Raw genomic sequence first — 14,789 nt, forward strand, 5'->3', positions numbered from 1 at the left:
TCTACTTTAGCATAAATTTGAGATTGTTTTTAATCCAAAATTTTAAACTATACTGTATCATTTTACATTCTACCCCCAACAAACACAAACAAAATCTAAAATACAAGACACAAATATATACACTCAACAAAATTTACAAATATCTCATAATAAAGGAGTATGTTCACTATTGGGTTAAGAACACAACCTTGACTTACATCATTCTACATCCTATTTTTAATCTCCCACTTCAAAAATAATAACAAGTGAAATAAAATCATTTAACAACTAAAAATTATAGATTAAATATTCTTAAAACACAAAAAAAATAATATATTAATTGGGAAGAACAAAGCAAGTAGAGAGAGATGTATTGAAAAGTTGAATTTGCAATTTGAAAATTTTGAAATGAAATCAGTTTATGATTTTGGACACATAACTAGAAAATGTAAAAAAGAGAGGTCTCACTGTAGGATTTTCAAAACAATGTAAAAATAGTAACGGGAGGATGTAAAGGACATAGGGAACAAATAACAAGTTTTATAATATAAATTAATTATTGAGCGTATTATAGAATAAACAACAAAGAAATAAACATATCGATAATAATATTATTATATTATTATAATATCGAGAGGAAGAAAAAGAATGGGTCGAAATAACCATTGACGACCCACCCGTTTGATGAAAATTAGGGCCTGTAGGTGGTAGAGTACTAGAGGTAATATATATAAGGGCGGGGCAGAGACGAAAGGGGAGAGATTGATAGCAAAGAAATTGCAAAAAGATTAAAGCGCAGAGCTCAAAATTTGCTTTCTGGTATGCAAAAGTATCATCCCCTTCTCCATATCTAATTTTCATTTATACATATACATACATACATATACACGCAGGCCTCTCTTTTAGATCTGTTCTCACTATCATTCTCATTAACTCGATACATACACATATATACAGCTTTAAAATGATGAAACACGAATGGGGATTCTTTTCTCCTCTTCATATGTATAATTATAATAATAATAATGTTTATAAACTTACAATTACAATCTTATTGATATTCACTTGGCTCGTATTTGCTCTCCGGTCACTACTTTGCAATCCCATTTGCTTTCACAGATCTGTAAGGTAATGGATTATTGCACTCAGCTATCTCTTATTACTTCAGCTGTTTTTGTTTTATTATTAATTCACACAATTTTGCAATCCCTTTATTCTAAATATTGCAATTTCCGGGATTGGAATGGGATTTTTACTTTTTTTGTGTATATATATAGTAATTTGCGGAAGTTATTCGGTTCCAGTCATACCAGTTTGAATTGGAGCTAATCCCACCGATTTGTTATATTCCTCGATAAATCCCACAAACCTTATCATATATAATTCGCAAACATTTATATTATTCGCTCCTCCCACTTATATCTTTCGCTTCCGTCTATAATTTTGTTCTCATTTTATTATCCCTCACTGACCTTGTTCGACACTTCCCCACTAAATGGAACAGTACTTTCTTGATAGACACTTTTGCAGCTTTGCTTCACACACCTGGTTCGGTATCTTATGCTGCAGGTGAATTTGGCTGAATTGGACTGCAGCTATTGTATTGGAAGAGCGGAAGGGTTGAGATATATAGATGGCAGACGGTGCAGAAGTTGAGGACCGTGTGGATTTTGATGACGACAATTATGAAGAGATGGATGATGATGTTGAGGAACAGTTGGAGGATGAAGGAGGTGATGATGTACAGGATGAACAAGACGATTTGAAAAGTCAAAATTCTGGGAAGGAGTCCCCTGAAGATGACAAAAGCCGTTCAAGCAACAATGCGAATGAATCTATTGAAGATGAAGAAAAGCCTTCTGCACCTGTGGATGATGAGGACACGCAAAAGCATGTGGAACTTCTTGCTCTTCCTCCTCATGGTTCTGAGGTTTTTATTGGTGCTCTTCCCAGAGATATTACGGAAGAAGACTTGCGAGATCTTTGCGATTCTGTGGGTGATATCGTTGAGGTTAGTTTTCTTCCAGGACAAAATTAGATAATAGGATAAATATGAGATAGGATCCCGTGACAGTGAGTTATTCTCTTTTACTAATGTCACTTTGGTGGTGACTATCCTTGTTTTATATCTATTAATTTCTTGGTGATTTTTATAGATAAGGTTGATGAAAAATAAAGACACTGGTGAAAGTAAAGGTTTTGCTTTTGTGTCATTCAAGACAAAGGATGTTGCCCAGAAGGCAATTGAACAGTTGCATAGTAAAGAGTATAAGGTAGACACGGCTAATCTTTGAATGTTTTCTCTGTTTCATGCAAACTTTGGATGATACTTAACCCCCATGCCTACTTTGCTGAAATTTTGTGCTTCTGTACATTTCTACTTGCAGGGTAGAACTTTGAGGTGCTCTCTGTCTGAAACTAAATACAGACTGTTTATTGGCAATGTTCCAAAGAACTTGACTGATGATGAGTTTAAAAAATTAATTGATGAGGTTGGGCCAGGGGCAGAGCACATTGAGCTTATCAAGGTGTGTTGCTACTTCTTACAGATACTAAAATATGTCATAAGCTTGATATTTAACTAAAGTGGTCATGTGAGCCTACCCATAAACTTGTCTTTGTGATACAGGATCCTCAAGTTCCAAGCCGTAATAGAGGTTTTGCTTTTGTTGAGTATTTCAACAATTCATGTGCTGATTATTCGAGACAGAAAATGTCAAGTGCTGATTTTAAACTGGAAGGAAACACTCCAACAGTAACTTGGGCTGATCCCAAGAGTACACCTGATCATTCTTCTTCTGCTCAGGTAATTTTACATTGTTTTTTATATAAATTCGATTGAGTTCTTGTGGTTCATTTTGTAAATTGTAAAACTTTGTGTCCAGTTCAAGCAATTTATTCACTGTGTGTGTATGTTGATTGTATGTTTCAACATACACCTATAATTCAGATGCAGACTCAAAATTTAATTATTCTAAACATTTGCACGCACTCACATGCGAACCACTCCTATAGCAAAAGAGTTTTACTTTTAGTGTATTTTTGCTAAAACAAACGACTCATATAACACTCAAAAGGGTATGTCTCAACATTTTAGTCCCTTCTCTTGGAAAATCTCTGGGGCACACACAGAGTACATGTGTTGTTCATGAATATAGATTAACCTTAACATTTTTGAAATTAATTGTAATACAAAGTATTTCCAAATATTCCAGCAAAGTGTCTTGGTTTCGTCTGACTTATGAACTCTCTTGATGTTTAACTTGATGTTGAACCTTTTGGGTGAAGTCAGAATGAAGAACAAATGTGGAAATCCAAGGATAAAATTTAATTTACTTTTGAAAGTTTTAAGTATATTTCAGGATGTGGATACCTAATTGAGGAGAAGGTGCATCCGTGTAAAATACTGGAAGTGTTACTTTTGTTTTTATCATAAATAATAGCCTGAGAAGTCATTCGATTGATGTGTGATATATAACATATAGACTTGTGAGCTCTATCCCATGATTAGTTTTTTTTGGAAATTTTCAAAAGTGTTATACTCACCCTATCTGTCAACACTATCATCTTAATCTGTTTATTTTTTATTTATTGCACATTACTACATTAGTGAATTTAATTATATATAATGTTCTTTTTGGAGTTTTATATATACTACTAAATAATATATATATTTCGAAAAAATAAAAGAAATATTTTTTAATTATTAAAATCAAAATTGTGAATCAGCGGTGCCACTCATCTCTCATAAATTTCTTTGGTAGATGGCCATAGCAATTTTTTTTGGCCTAGACGTAGAGGAACTCACTAGACATATTGAGGTAGCCATAGGACTATGACTTACTGTTATTCACTTAATGAATTAGGTGTTATGTTTGCTTGCAGTAGGAGTTTAAAATTTTACCTTTTGTACTATTGCATCTTTATGTTGGAGTTTGCAATCATGATTCATGCCAGTAAATTGGTTCACCTGGACATGTGGCTTAGACCTTTTAAAATGATTACTGCTTCTTTCTAAGGTTTAAATACTTCTGAAGTTCATGGTTCAGTAATGTTGTTAAATATTATTGATATGAGATGCACTATTTTACATGCATGCAATTCTGTTGATGTTTACTCTTTTTGCTGACATGTATCTATTGTATTACAATAATTCCCTAGTTTGAATTTCTCAACTGCACTGATAGTTTTAGTATGATGATAAGATTAACCCAATTTGTTAAAAACATGACTAGGTGCTTTCTTTTTCATATACATAGTGTAAGAGCATCTCCAACAGAGGCAACCCAAAGGGGTGCCAAACACTGCCTACTCACTAGAAATAATAATTTTTTACATTTTTTTTCATCCATATCAAATTTGGCACTGTCTCAATACTTGACATCGCCTACAAGGTGCCTAAAAGGTCTCCATATGAAAAAGTATGTAATTTGTATAAGAACTAGAGACTAGATATTATACAATAGGTATGAATGATTTATACTTTTGATATAAGAAAGTGCTTTTGCCATTTTACTGGGGTGCCAAAAGTTGAAAACTTCTGCGGAAATTGGGCCCCCTTGCCACATAGATTTTGGTACCCTTATGGGCATCCCTATCGGAGATGTTCTAAGGTGATGTTTTTCTGGTCATGACTCGTAAACAGTCTCCTCTCTCCAAACTTGTAAATGATCTAATTTTTAGTGTAACTCTCAGTTATGACTACCTATAATACTTATCTCGTTCAACATATTGGAGGCTAGGGGCTAAAATTTTGATTATAACACAAAAGTAGGGGCTTCTGTCTATGGATGTATTTTGTAGTCTAACACCTTTACGTTCTTTAGTAAATAAACACATATTGTTGTATAAAAATGTAATTAAGCCTTTTTTAATTTTTAATCCTTTTTTCCCCAAATTTATAAAACCTTAAATGAATTATGACAACTGAAACACAAGTCTGATTATGCAACTATGGTGTCTGCGAAAACATCATCTGCAGTTCCCAAACCCGAGGTTGATCAGGAATGTGAAGGTAGGTAAGACGTAGAAATTTTTCTGTTTGAAGGTTTCAGTTTCCACGGTAAATAAAATTCGGTGGAAATATAGGCCAATTGACGTTCCTTCAAATCATAAGCTCTTAATTTCTTTATGGACATATATGTTTGCCTATTCTTAATTCTTTCAATTCAACTTACTACAATCTTTTTATAAATAAGTGATAACTAGTGTAAGAAGTCAAAGAAATCGCAAAGAAAGGCGTATTGGGGAGGAGATGAGAATCACAAAACACAAAGCTTGGTGGTTTATTGAACCAGAAGCTAACATATTTAATTTAACATATTTGGGATTACAAAAAGTTTCTTTGTATAACAATGCCTTCCCATTCACACCGCTTTAAAATATTGTTAAGATCAGCCTTTTGCATCGACATAAGGTCCTCATTTGCATTACAATATTTCCGGCCAACAACCTGTTGGCCTTTATAACCACATGATATTTAATTGAACTGCAATTATGTTCTCTTGAGAGCTGCGTTTTGATATTTTAATATATTCATATTCTTGTTTGAGAAACGATTGGTTGTAAAAGAATTACAAATCTGTCTTGTGCATAAGCTAGCAATATCATAGCCATTTGTTTAGAACACATTATATTCATTCTCTTGAACTCGCGGATTGTTGTGTTTTGATTTTTTAGGTCAAGGCTCTTTATGTGAAGAACATACCTGAGAACACACCATCTGAGCAATTAAAGGAACTCTTTGAGCGCCATGGTGAAGTTAAAAAAGTTGTCATGCCTCCTTCCAAAAGTGGCGGCAAAGGAGATTTTGGGTTTATTCATTTTGCAGAAAGGTCAAGTGCATTGAAAGCTGTCAACGATGCAGAGAAATATGAAATTAATGGTATTATATATGCATACTTGTCTGGTTTTGGTTGTAACATGAAAAACAAAATGATTGAAACCAAAAGAATATATAAGAGTTCTGGTTAATAATATGTTATGTGCTGTTGTAAGTAGGCTTACCCTTTGAGTATTGAGAAGCTTCAGATGCTGGACTATAGAAATTTTGAATATTACTGATCTAGTGATGACTAATTCTAAAAGATGTATATATTGGGTCCTTTATTATTTGATCATGTTGATTTTGCCAGGTTATCACAGAGAGTTTAGGTTGCCAGTCTGATTTTAAGATTTATTTGAACATTTTTTGATGTATGGACCAAGTAACATCCTTGTATATTTTTATTGGCTTTAATTTAGATTAAAGGCTGAGTACATTGATGGAATGGCTTTTCATTAAGTTACTATAAGCAGAGAGTAACAATATAATGATCTGCAGGTCAGGTGTTGGAAGTGGTCCTTGCAAAGCCCCAAAGTGATAGGAAGCCTGACGGTGCAAATATCCACAATTCTGGGCTCGTTCCAAATTATATTCCCAGCCCTGGGTATGGTGGCTTCCCTGGTAACCCATATGCTGCTCCTGTCGGGGCAGGATATGGTGTTGCGGCAGGATATCAGCAGGTATCTTAGTGAACTAAATTTAGTTTCTTGTAATGATTTTGATTGAAAAAGTTTGACAAAACGGTTTTGCACATATGAAGCAGCCTATGATTTACGGGAGGGGGCCAATGCCAGCAGGAATGCAGATGGTGCCAATGGTTCTACCAGATGGCCGGATTGGCTATGTTCTGTAAGTTGTCATTCCCTGATATAGCCTCTACTCTCAGATGTGTTGTTATCTATTTGGTCTGTTTTACTGATTTCGGTATTATACAGTCAGCAGCCTGGTGTACAGATGCCACAAATGCCGGCCCGGAGAAATGACCGGACCAATGGAACAGGTGGACCTCAAGGGCGAGGACGACCTGGTGGTGCCAATGATGCTGCCAATCGGGGTCGACGATATCGTCCCTATTAGGTCGACGATATCGTCCCTATTAGTTGAAAACGAAAGTAACATGTACCTGGAGAGCTACAAACTACTGATGGAAAACTTATAATCGTGTCTTGTGTAAGCTTTCCCTTTATCTTTTAAAATGTTAGCATAGGACCATGGTAGTGAGGAGTTTATAAATTATTCTCCATCCCAGTACTGTGGAGGGATGGCCTTTTAGTTGCTTCTTTATCTTTTATTATTACAATAAAGATTTTCTTGCATTGTCTTCTATAGACTAATTTCTTTTCGACAATAGCATGAAGTCACTGTTTGTAGGGGTGGCAATCGTTTCGTTTCGTATACTTTCGTTTCGTGTATTTTCGTGTTTCGTGTACTCGAAGGTGAAACCCGTATCCTCCCGTTATTAATTCCGTGTACCTAATTTGAAACCCGTATCCGATCCGAATCGTTTCGTGTATATTTCGTGTACTTTTCGTGTATATTATATATAAAAATATTAATATATTTTTTAATCAAAAAATGGATTTAATATATATTTTCCTTTATAAATTTATTAAATGTGAATGATATATTTATACTTGTATACAATTCTCTATAAATTTGTTAATGTATCTACAATATATATCCACACATACATATAAATATATACTTTTTACTCAATTATATATTTAATATATCATAACATATATATAATAAATATTATTTACAAATATTTCGTGTACTTTTGTGTATTTCGTGTACCCCAAATGAAAACCCATATCCGACACGAAATCTATTGTGTAATTTCGTGTTCGTGTACTTTCGTGTTTCGTGTATCGAAAATCAAAACCCATATCCATTTTTTTCGTGTCGTTTCGTTTCGTGTTAGCGTGTCACGTGTCAAATTACCAGGCCTAACTGTTTGTTGGAAAGAAGTTGAACCAATTGGGGGATTGTCAGTCTCAGAGTGCAGCTTAGTCCTTATGCTTAGGCTCGTCTAGACTGTTGACTCTGTCTTCTGTTGGGCTTTTGTACTACTCCCTGTGTCTTCATTTTTTTACGTTACTTTTTGGCATGTTTTTCCACGCTAATTTAAAGTATAGTTGCATAATATATTTTTTTAAATTTTTTTCTCTGAATAAAAGTTTGATGTTTAAACTTTTATTCAAGAATGGAATATTTTAAAAAAAGTTATGAACTATACTTTATAGGAGCTTCAAAATGCGTGCAAACAGTATACGTAAAAAATCCAGAGGGACGGAGGGAGTATCACACAAGAACATTAGAAGTCTAACGCTTTCAAGCTTTTAAAGCTTGAGAGAATGACATGATAGATGCTAGTAGTTTGGGTTGACTGCTTGACAATCATCAGTTTGTCAGTCATTATTATCATATCAGCAATAGGATGGGAAAAGTCATTTGAAAAGCTGTTGGTGTTGCCTGAACGGGTCAGTCTGGGTAGGGCTCACGAGAGCCATCCCATTCCCCTGCAGGGTCATGAAAGGCTCGCTCAACTCATGCAACCACATCCAGTCTGGCCAGTGAAAACACATTAACCCGAGTTCAGACTTTAGTATCACGACTCCATCGCGATAATCTCATTAGTAAAAGGCTCCATCGTAGTCGCTCTACATGTGGATCGATCTGCACGGATACGGGTTATCACTTATGAGTTCAATTTGATTTGATAAAATGTAATTGTTTCTGCAATGGAAAAATCCATATACAAGAATCCACTCTACACCAGAGTGCACCATAAAAATACAAATAATATGTGTTTTTCTTATATTTTTTATTTTGTTTTTAATTTGAAATAAAGGTCATTGAAATGCTAAATGGGATAAATTTCAAGTATCACCTCACAGTTTACTCAAGTAATTTATTATGAGCAGTAATAGGTAGGGCTGCTCATGGGTTGTCCAACCCGTTCAAACCAACCCAACCCAACCTTGAACTAGGCCGACTAACCCGACCCATTCCAAACCGTGGGTTAATTGGGTTGATTTTTGGTTGAGCCGTTTATAATGGGTTGGGTCGAAATATAACTTTTAAAAACCTTAAACCAACCCAACCCGGCCAAAAAATATCTTTAACACTTTGATAGAATATTTTTGGTTGCTCACGGAACTATATTACTTATTTGATGATAGAATGTGCAGTGAGTATAGTGCAATGTGCAGAAACAATTAGAAATAAAGCTTTGTAGTTCAAATCAAACGACTCACATTGCTAGTTCTTATGATTATAAATCATGGCGGAAGCATTATTTTTAATAGTTATTACTGTATATTCTTTCAAAAAATAGTTATTACTGTATTAAGATTCAGCTGTCCACCTTAGTATGGAGAGAATATCTACACTCTAAAAGCACCTAATATTTTGTATCGGTGCAGTGTCCTATGTTATTGCTAATTGTACACAACAAAATGGTGTAAAACATATTTTGGATTATGCTTATCTTGCAAAATTTTCAACCCGAGCAACCCTACCCTAACCAACCCAACCCGTCATACAATTAATAGGGTTGGGTTTCAAATTCTTTTTATGATTAATGGGTTAAATTTTTGTAACCCGTACTAAATGGGTTGGGTCGCTTGAATGGCCGAAACCGACCCAACCCAGCCCATGTGCAGCCCTAATAATAGGAGTTGGTGTTACGCCCTGCGGTGTTTCGATGATTCCGAAGCGCAGCTCGTGAGAAGGGATTCTTTCCTGCCAGAATGGAAGGAAAAAAGGCCATCCACACCGGTACACATTACAAAGAAAAGACTTTGGACTGGCGATGACAATTGACGCACTCTAAAACCTCTTACCTAACCTGGCCTACCTCTACCTGCAATGCAAGCTGCCTGTTGACTTTAGCAAGATGGTACCTGACGGACGGTATGGGTGAACTTTTTAAATAAATGCTTATTGCTTTAAAATAAAAATATTAATAGAAATTAGAAATAAATTAAGATTTATAAAGGATTAAAATATTTGGAAAAAATTAGAAGCCATATAATAAAAACTAAGAGGTCGTTTGGGTAAGGTTAAAAAATTGCTTCTTGCTTAAAATAAAGAAGTTGACTAGAATTGAAAAGTAGATTATGAATATAAGTGATTAAACTATTTGAGAAAGAAGTAGAAATCCTGAAATAAAAACTAGCATTCTCATCTTCTTATAAATGTTTCCGATTTTTTACACAAAAAGATTAAGAAAAGTAGAATTCGATTTCTTATCGAAAGAAGCCAGAAGTATTGCTGCCCAAAATGCACTAATATTTTCAAGTTCTTATAAATACTTCTTAACTTATAAATACTTCCAAAATGCATTAACACTAATATTTTCAAGTTTTTATAAGTACTTCTTAACTTATAAATACTTTTAACGTATAAATCTAAATGTTGGGCTCGGATTTTTGAACCCAACGAAACACCACATGTAATGTCATGAATTGTACTCCCTCCATTCCAACATAATAGTCGCTTTAACTTTGTGCACGTATTTTGAGGTGAAAAAAAACATATCTCTACGTGTTATTTTTTGAAATTTTCTTTTTCTGAATAAAAATAGAGATGTTAAACTTTTATTCAAAAATAATGTGTAGAAGTATGTTTTTTTACACCTCAAAATACGTGCACAAAGTCAAAACGACTATTATTTTGGAATGGAGGGAGTATCTGTATAAAGAGGTGAACCTTGATAGGTTGAATAGTACATCAATTCCGAAACATTGTGTCTGAAATCACGGAAAAATTAAAATCAAATACAATTTATTAAAATTCATTCACAATATAATATTAATTAAAATTCCAGCTGAACACACTAGGAAATGAATTAAAATGACAAGTTAAAACTAAAAACGTAGATTTACTATTTGTTTGAATATCTTTGTATTATATTCAAATTTTGATTGATTAAAAATATAATAATATTTTTAAGAATTATTATTATCAAATTATAAAATTAAAATATTGTTCAACTAACTTATTTTAAGCAATTTTTCAATTCAAAATCAATTTTAAATTTATTACACAAACTATACAATTAAACTTAAAATTAAAAACAACTTTAAGCCAGAGCCAAAATCAGACAATTAGGAGAAAGCAAATCTCGATTCGGTTCGATTTTTGGATAAAACCGAAATCGGAAGTCCTCGATTTCAAAAATTGAAAACTGCAGCCGTAACAAAATCGGCGGTTTCGATTTCGGTTTAGAAACCCTGGTTCGATTTCAATCAGTGCGGTTTCGGTTTTGAAACCGTAAAAAAAATTAGAAAACATATTTTCAATTTATTTATAAATTAGTTGACTTGATTAATGGTTAAGGAGGGATTTTGAAATTTAGACAATCATTTGTACAAGAAACTATTTATAATATGTTCAATGGTATACAACAAAACAAAAACCTAAGCATATAAATTAACTTAATGATAACATGCTTACAATAGCTAAAATATTTGTTTGTGCTTCATATAGTCTGACAAGCATTCTTGTATGTTTAAACTGATGAGGTTTATATATACTCAGTTACTCACTGCTACTACACTACTCTACTACATACAATTAACATATTATTTGATAATCTATGAGATATTAATTTAACTAGCTTCTTAACCAGTGCAAAGCACGGGCTGTTTTAAATTATTTTTTTGATATAGGTTCATCTCTTTTAAATTGAGAGATAATAATAATAATTAAGCCTGAAATACGACTAACCGCTCTCTTATTCTTCTCTCCCAATCTTCAAGATTCCGTTCATCTTTTCTTTCGACTTTGTGCGGCACATGTAATCACATGTTTTGGAAATTTGTGGAGTTTAGTCGCATTCACTATGCCATATACATTGCACACTTTTTTCTTTGTGAATGAGTCACTTGTTTTGAATCTTGCAAATTGATGTTGTTTTATGAGGGAGTTTCGAATGTTTAAACAATTCCTAATTGATTTGCTCTCCCGCTCGAGGGCGCTTTCACGGCATTGTCATTTGAGAATTGTTGTGGTGTGTCTGCTATCAAATGGTTACGGTGTAGCGGTTGTCAAAGCGACGCAATCGCCAAGGTTGTCTGAGGGAGTTTCAATGAAGTCATTCCGGTGGAATGCAGTGCGATCAAAGTAGTGAGAGTCCATGGAGTTGTTCTTGGTATATTAGTGAAAATGGGTTTAGAGAGGTCTTCATCGGTGTTAATGTGCAAATCATTGTAAGATTTCAAGATTTTGGGTTCCAATTTGGTTGGCACCCGATCTCTTCTCCCAAGCTTTCAACTTTGCAATCCGTGTAAGTAATGGTTCTTGATTTCTCCGTTTGTTTTCTTCAATGGACTTCACCACTTAAACCAAGAAATTTTTAGGTAAGTCCCATGTGAAGAAGGCCATAGGCTAAGGTATTATAGTTATATTGTATCACACATAATTTTATTTATTATGCACTAAGCCGGGGGTCTCACGGAAACAACCTCTCTACTTTAAGGTAGAGGCATGGTCTGCGTATATTTTATCCTCTTCAGACCCTGCTCTAAGCGGGATATACTGAGCACGTTTGGTTTGGTTTGGTTCTTTTAAATTGAGATTATTTATATTATAAAAGTAATTCATATTGTATATTTATTTATATTTTAAGTCATATTATATTGATATTCATATGTACACATATTCTCACTATGATATTTATTAATATATAAATACAAAAAATATACACAGTTTAAAATTTTATTATATAATTAAATTACCACCCACCTAAAATTATTGAAAATTTGATAAAAGCAATGAGATTTTTGCTGAATCAGAGCCCTTGTCATATAGTTATATATTATATTTATACTTATTCTAATATATATATATATATATATATATATAAATTTTTTTAATCATAATAATTAAATATTCTAAAAACCGGTTGGTTGACTGATTAATCGATAATCAGAAGGATTTTTAATCCGATTTAGTAAAATTCGGTTAAATCGATGATTATTTGGTCAAAACTTGATCAATTCGATGAAAATGAGGTTGAATATTAAATTTTACAAAATTTGTGGGGTAAATTTAAAAATGATTATATATATATATATTATTATATATATAATATTAAATTATTTTCAAATAATGATCATGCTAATATTTATACTGAGTAAGGGTAGATTAGTCTCTTTGAATTAAATTACTCATTATTGTTGTGTTAGATATATAATAGAATTTGACAAAATTCGGTTAAAATCGATGGCTAATTGGACAAAAATTGGATTAATTGGTTGAAAATCAGGTCGAATATTGCCCGCAAGGGTTGGTTCAGCTGGTTAAAGAGGGGACTTGTATCCTCTTGGTCACAAGTTCGACTCCCGAAGGGAGCGATATTTGTGATTATGCCTCTTGGGCCAGAGCATGTCGCTTAAGTGCGGTTTATCTGAGCTCGTGGGTTTACCCAGTGCGCACCCAAAGGGTAGCGGCTGCGGGTTCCTACGTTAAAAAAAAATAAAAATCAGGTCGAATATTAGAATTTACAAAATTATTTATTTATTATTAAACGAATTTACAAAATTATTTATTTATTATTAAAACATAAATACAAATATATAATACATATATATATTGCAGGCTATTACGTGAGCTCGTGGGTGCGCACCCAAAGGGTAGCGGCTGCGGGTTCCTACGTTAAAAAAAAAAAAAGAAATCAGGTCGAATATTAGAATTTACAAAATTATTTATTTATTATTAAAACATAAATATAAATATATAATACATATATATATTGGAGTTTTAAATATGAAGTAATTATTATTAAAACATAAATACAAATATATAATGCATACGCCCTCCGTCCCACCAGGACTGTTTGCACGCATTTTGAGGCTCTTATAAAGTATAGTTCAATAATGTTTTTTTTTGAATAAAAGTTTAAACGTCAAAACTTTTTTCAGGATTTTTAAAAAATATATATATATGATGTAAGTATACTTTATAAGAGTCTTAAAATGCGTGCCAAAAAGTAACGTAAAGAACCTGTTGGGACGGAGGGAGTATATATATTGGAGTTTTAAATATGAAGTAATTTAATGTATATTAATGGTTAGACATTAATGTCTAATAAATACATTGGTGTTAAAAGTCAATAATGACCTTTGTATAAAAAAAATATGTATTTTGAGCAAGGGGTAGTATAGTCACTTTGAATAAAATTACTCAAGGTTGTTGTATTATATATATATAATAGATTTATACTCCCTCCGTCCCATTTAATTCTATACATTTTTTTCACTACTCGACACGCACTTCAATGCTCTTATAAAACATAGTTCTATACTTATTTTTAAAATTTTATTTTTCTGAATAAAAATATAACATTCAAACTTTTATACAGAAAAGAAAAATCCTAAAAATAAGTAATAGAACTATACTTTACGGGAGCATTAAGGTCCGTACCGCGTACCCGTCCCCCAATGTATATAACTCAGGGGGACGGAGGGAGTATATTTTTCCTATAAAATTATATAAATAAATAAGATATTTTTTTTATTCGGTTCGGTTCGGTTTTTTCAGTTCGATTTTCACTTAAAACTAAAACCACATCTAATACAATCAGTTTTGTTTTAAAATTTTTGATTTCGATTTGGCTCAGTTTTTGTCGGTTTTTACCGGTGTCTGGGTTTAGTTTCAGTTTGAATTCTGTATATTACTCACCCTTGTAGACAATCAAGCTCTGGGTTACATCATCCCTTGACAAAAAATCTTTGTTTACGGGGACAATTTCTCAACATCCATATATGATTATACGTATGAGATGAATTAATCTTTCCTATACGTAAAATCTTGCAGAATCTAGCATGACCTCTCCTAATCTTTACTTATAAGGTGATCAATTTTGTTAGTTTTCCGACAAGGTATTAAGTAGGATCTCTATCTTGTGTACACGAAAGTAAGAAGAAAGCATTTAAAAGCTAGCGTCTACAGTAGACTTCAACATTGCTAGAAACAG

General features: G+C 33.1%; 1 protein-coding gene across 5 annotated transcripts; it reads left to right on the forward strand.

Moving 5' to 3' along the window:
• The first annotated feature begins 654 nt into the window (after window positions 1–654).
• LOC108205214 (heterogeneous nuclear ribonucleoprotein Q) lies at window positions 655–7,124 on the forward strand. Of its 5 annotated transcripts, none has more exons than XM_064083925.1 (9): window positions 655–808; window positions 1,549–1,990; window positions 2,136–2,252; window positions 2,367–2,507; window positions 2,609–2,785; window positions 5,659–5,863; window positions 6,302–6,483; window positions 6,567–6,652; window positions 6,739–7,124. In XM_064083925.1, the coding sequence occupies exons 2-9, from the start codon at window positions 1,613–1,615 to the stop codon at window positions 6,878–6,880; spliced, it is 1,428 nt and encodes a 475-aa protein (XP_063939995.1). In that variant the 5' UTR covers window positions 655–808; window positions 1,549–1,612; the 3' UTR covers window positions 6,881–7,124. The 5 variants fall into 5 exon arrangements, with proteins under 5 accessions (XP_063939995.1, XP_017230559.1, XP_017230563.1 ...); XM_017375070.2 differs by having other exon boundaries at window positions 659–798; window positions 6,564–6,652; XM_017375074.2 differs by having other exon boundaries at window positions 659–798.
• The last annotated feature ends 7,665 nt before the right edge of the window (window positions 7,125–14,789 follow it).

Source organism: Daucus carota, chromosome 1, assembly GCF_001625215.2.
Source record: "Daucus carota subsp. sativus chromosome 1, DH1 v3.0, whole genome shotgun sequence".
Lineage (NCBI taxonomy): Eukaryota > Viridiplantae > Streptophyta > Magnoliopsida > Apiales > Apiaceae > Daucus > Daucus carota.

What these genes read in the sequence shown, in the direction of transcription:
- LOC108205214 (XM_017375070.2), top strand. Translation starts at nt 1,613, where the DNA reads ATGGCAGACGGTGCAGAAGTTGAGGACCGTGTGGATTTTGATGACGAC. An exon ending in TGCATAGTAAAGAGTATAAG is followed by an intron (nt 2,253 to 2,366) that starts GTAGACACGGCT and finishes TTCTACTTGCAG; the next exon opens with GGTAGAACTTTGAGGTGCTC. An exon ending in ATCATTCTTCTTCTGCTCAG is followed by an intron (nt 2,786 to 5,658) that starts GTAATTTTACAT and finishes TTGATTTTTTAG; the next exon opens with GTCAAGGCTCTTTATGTGAA.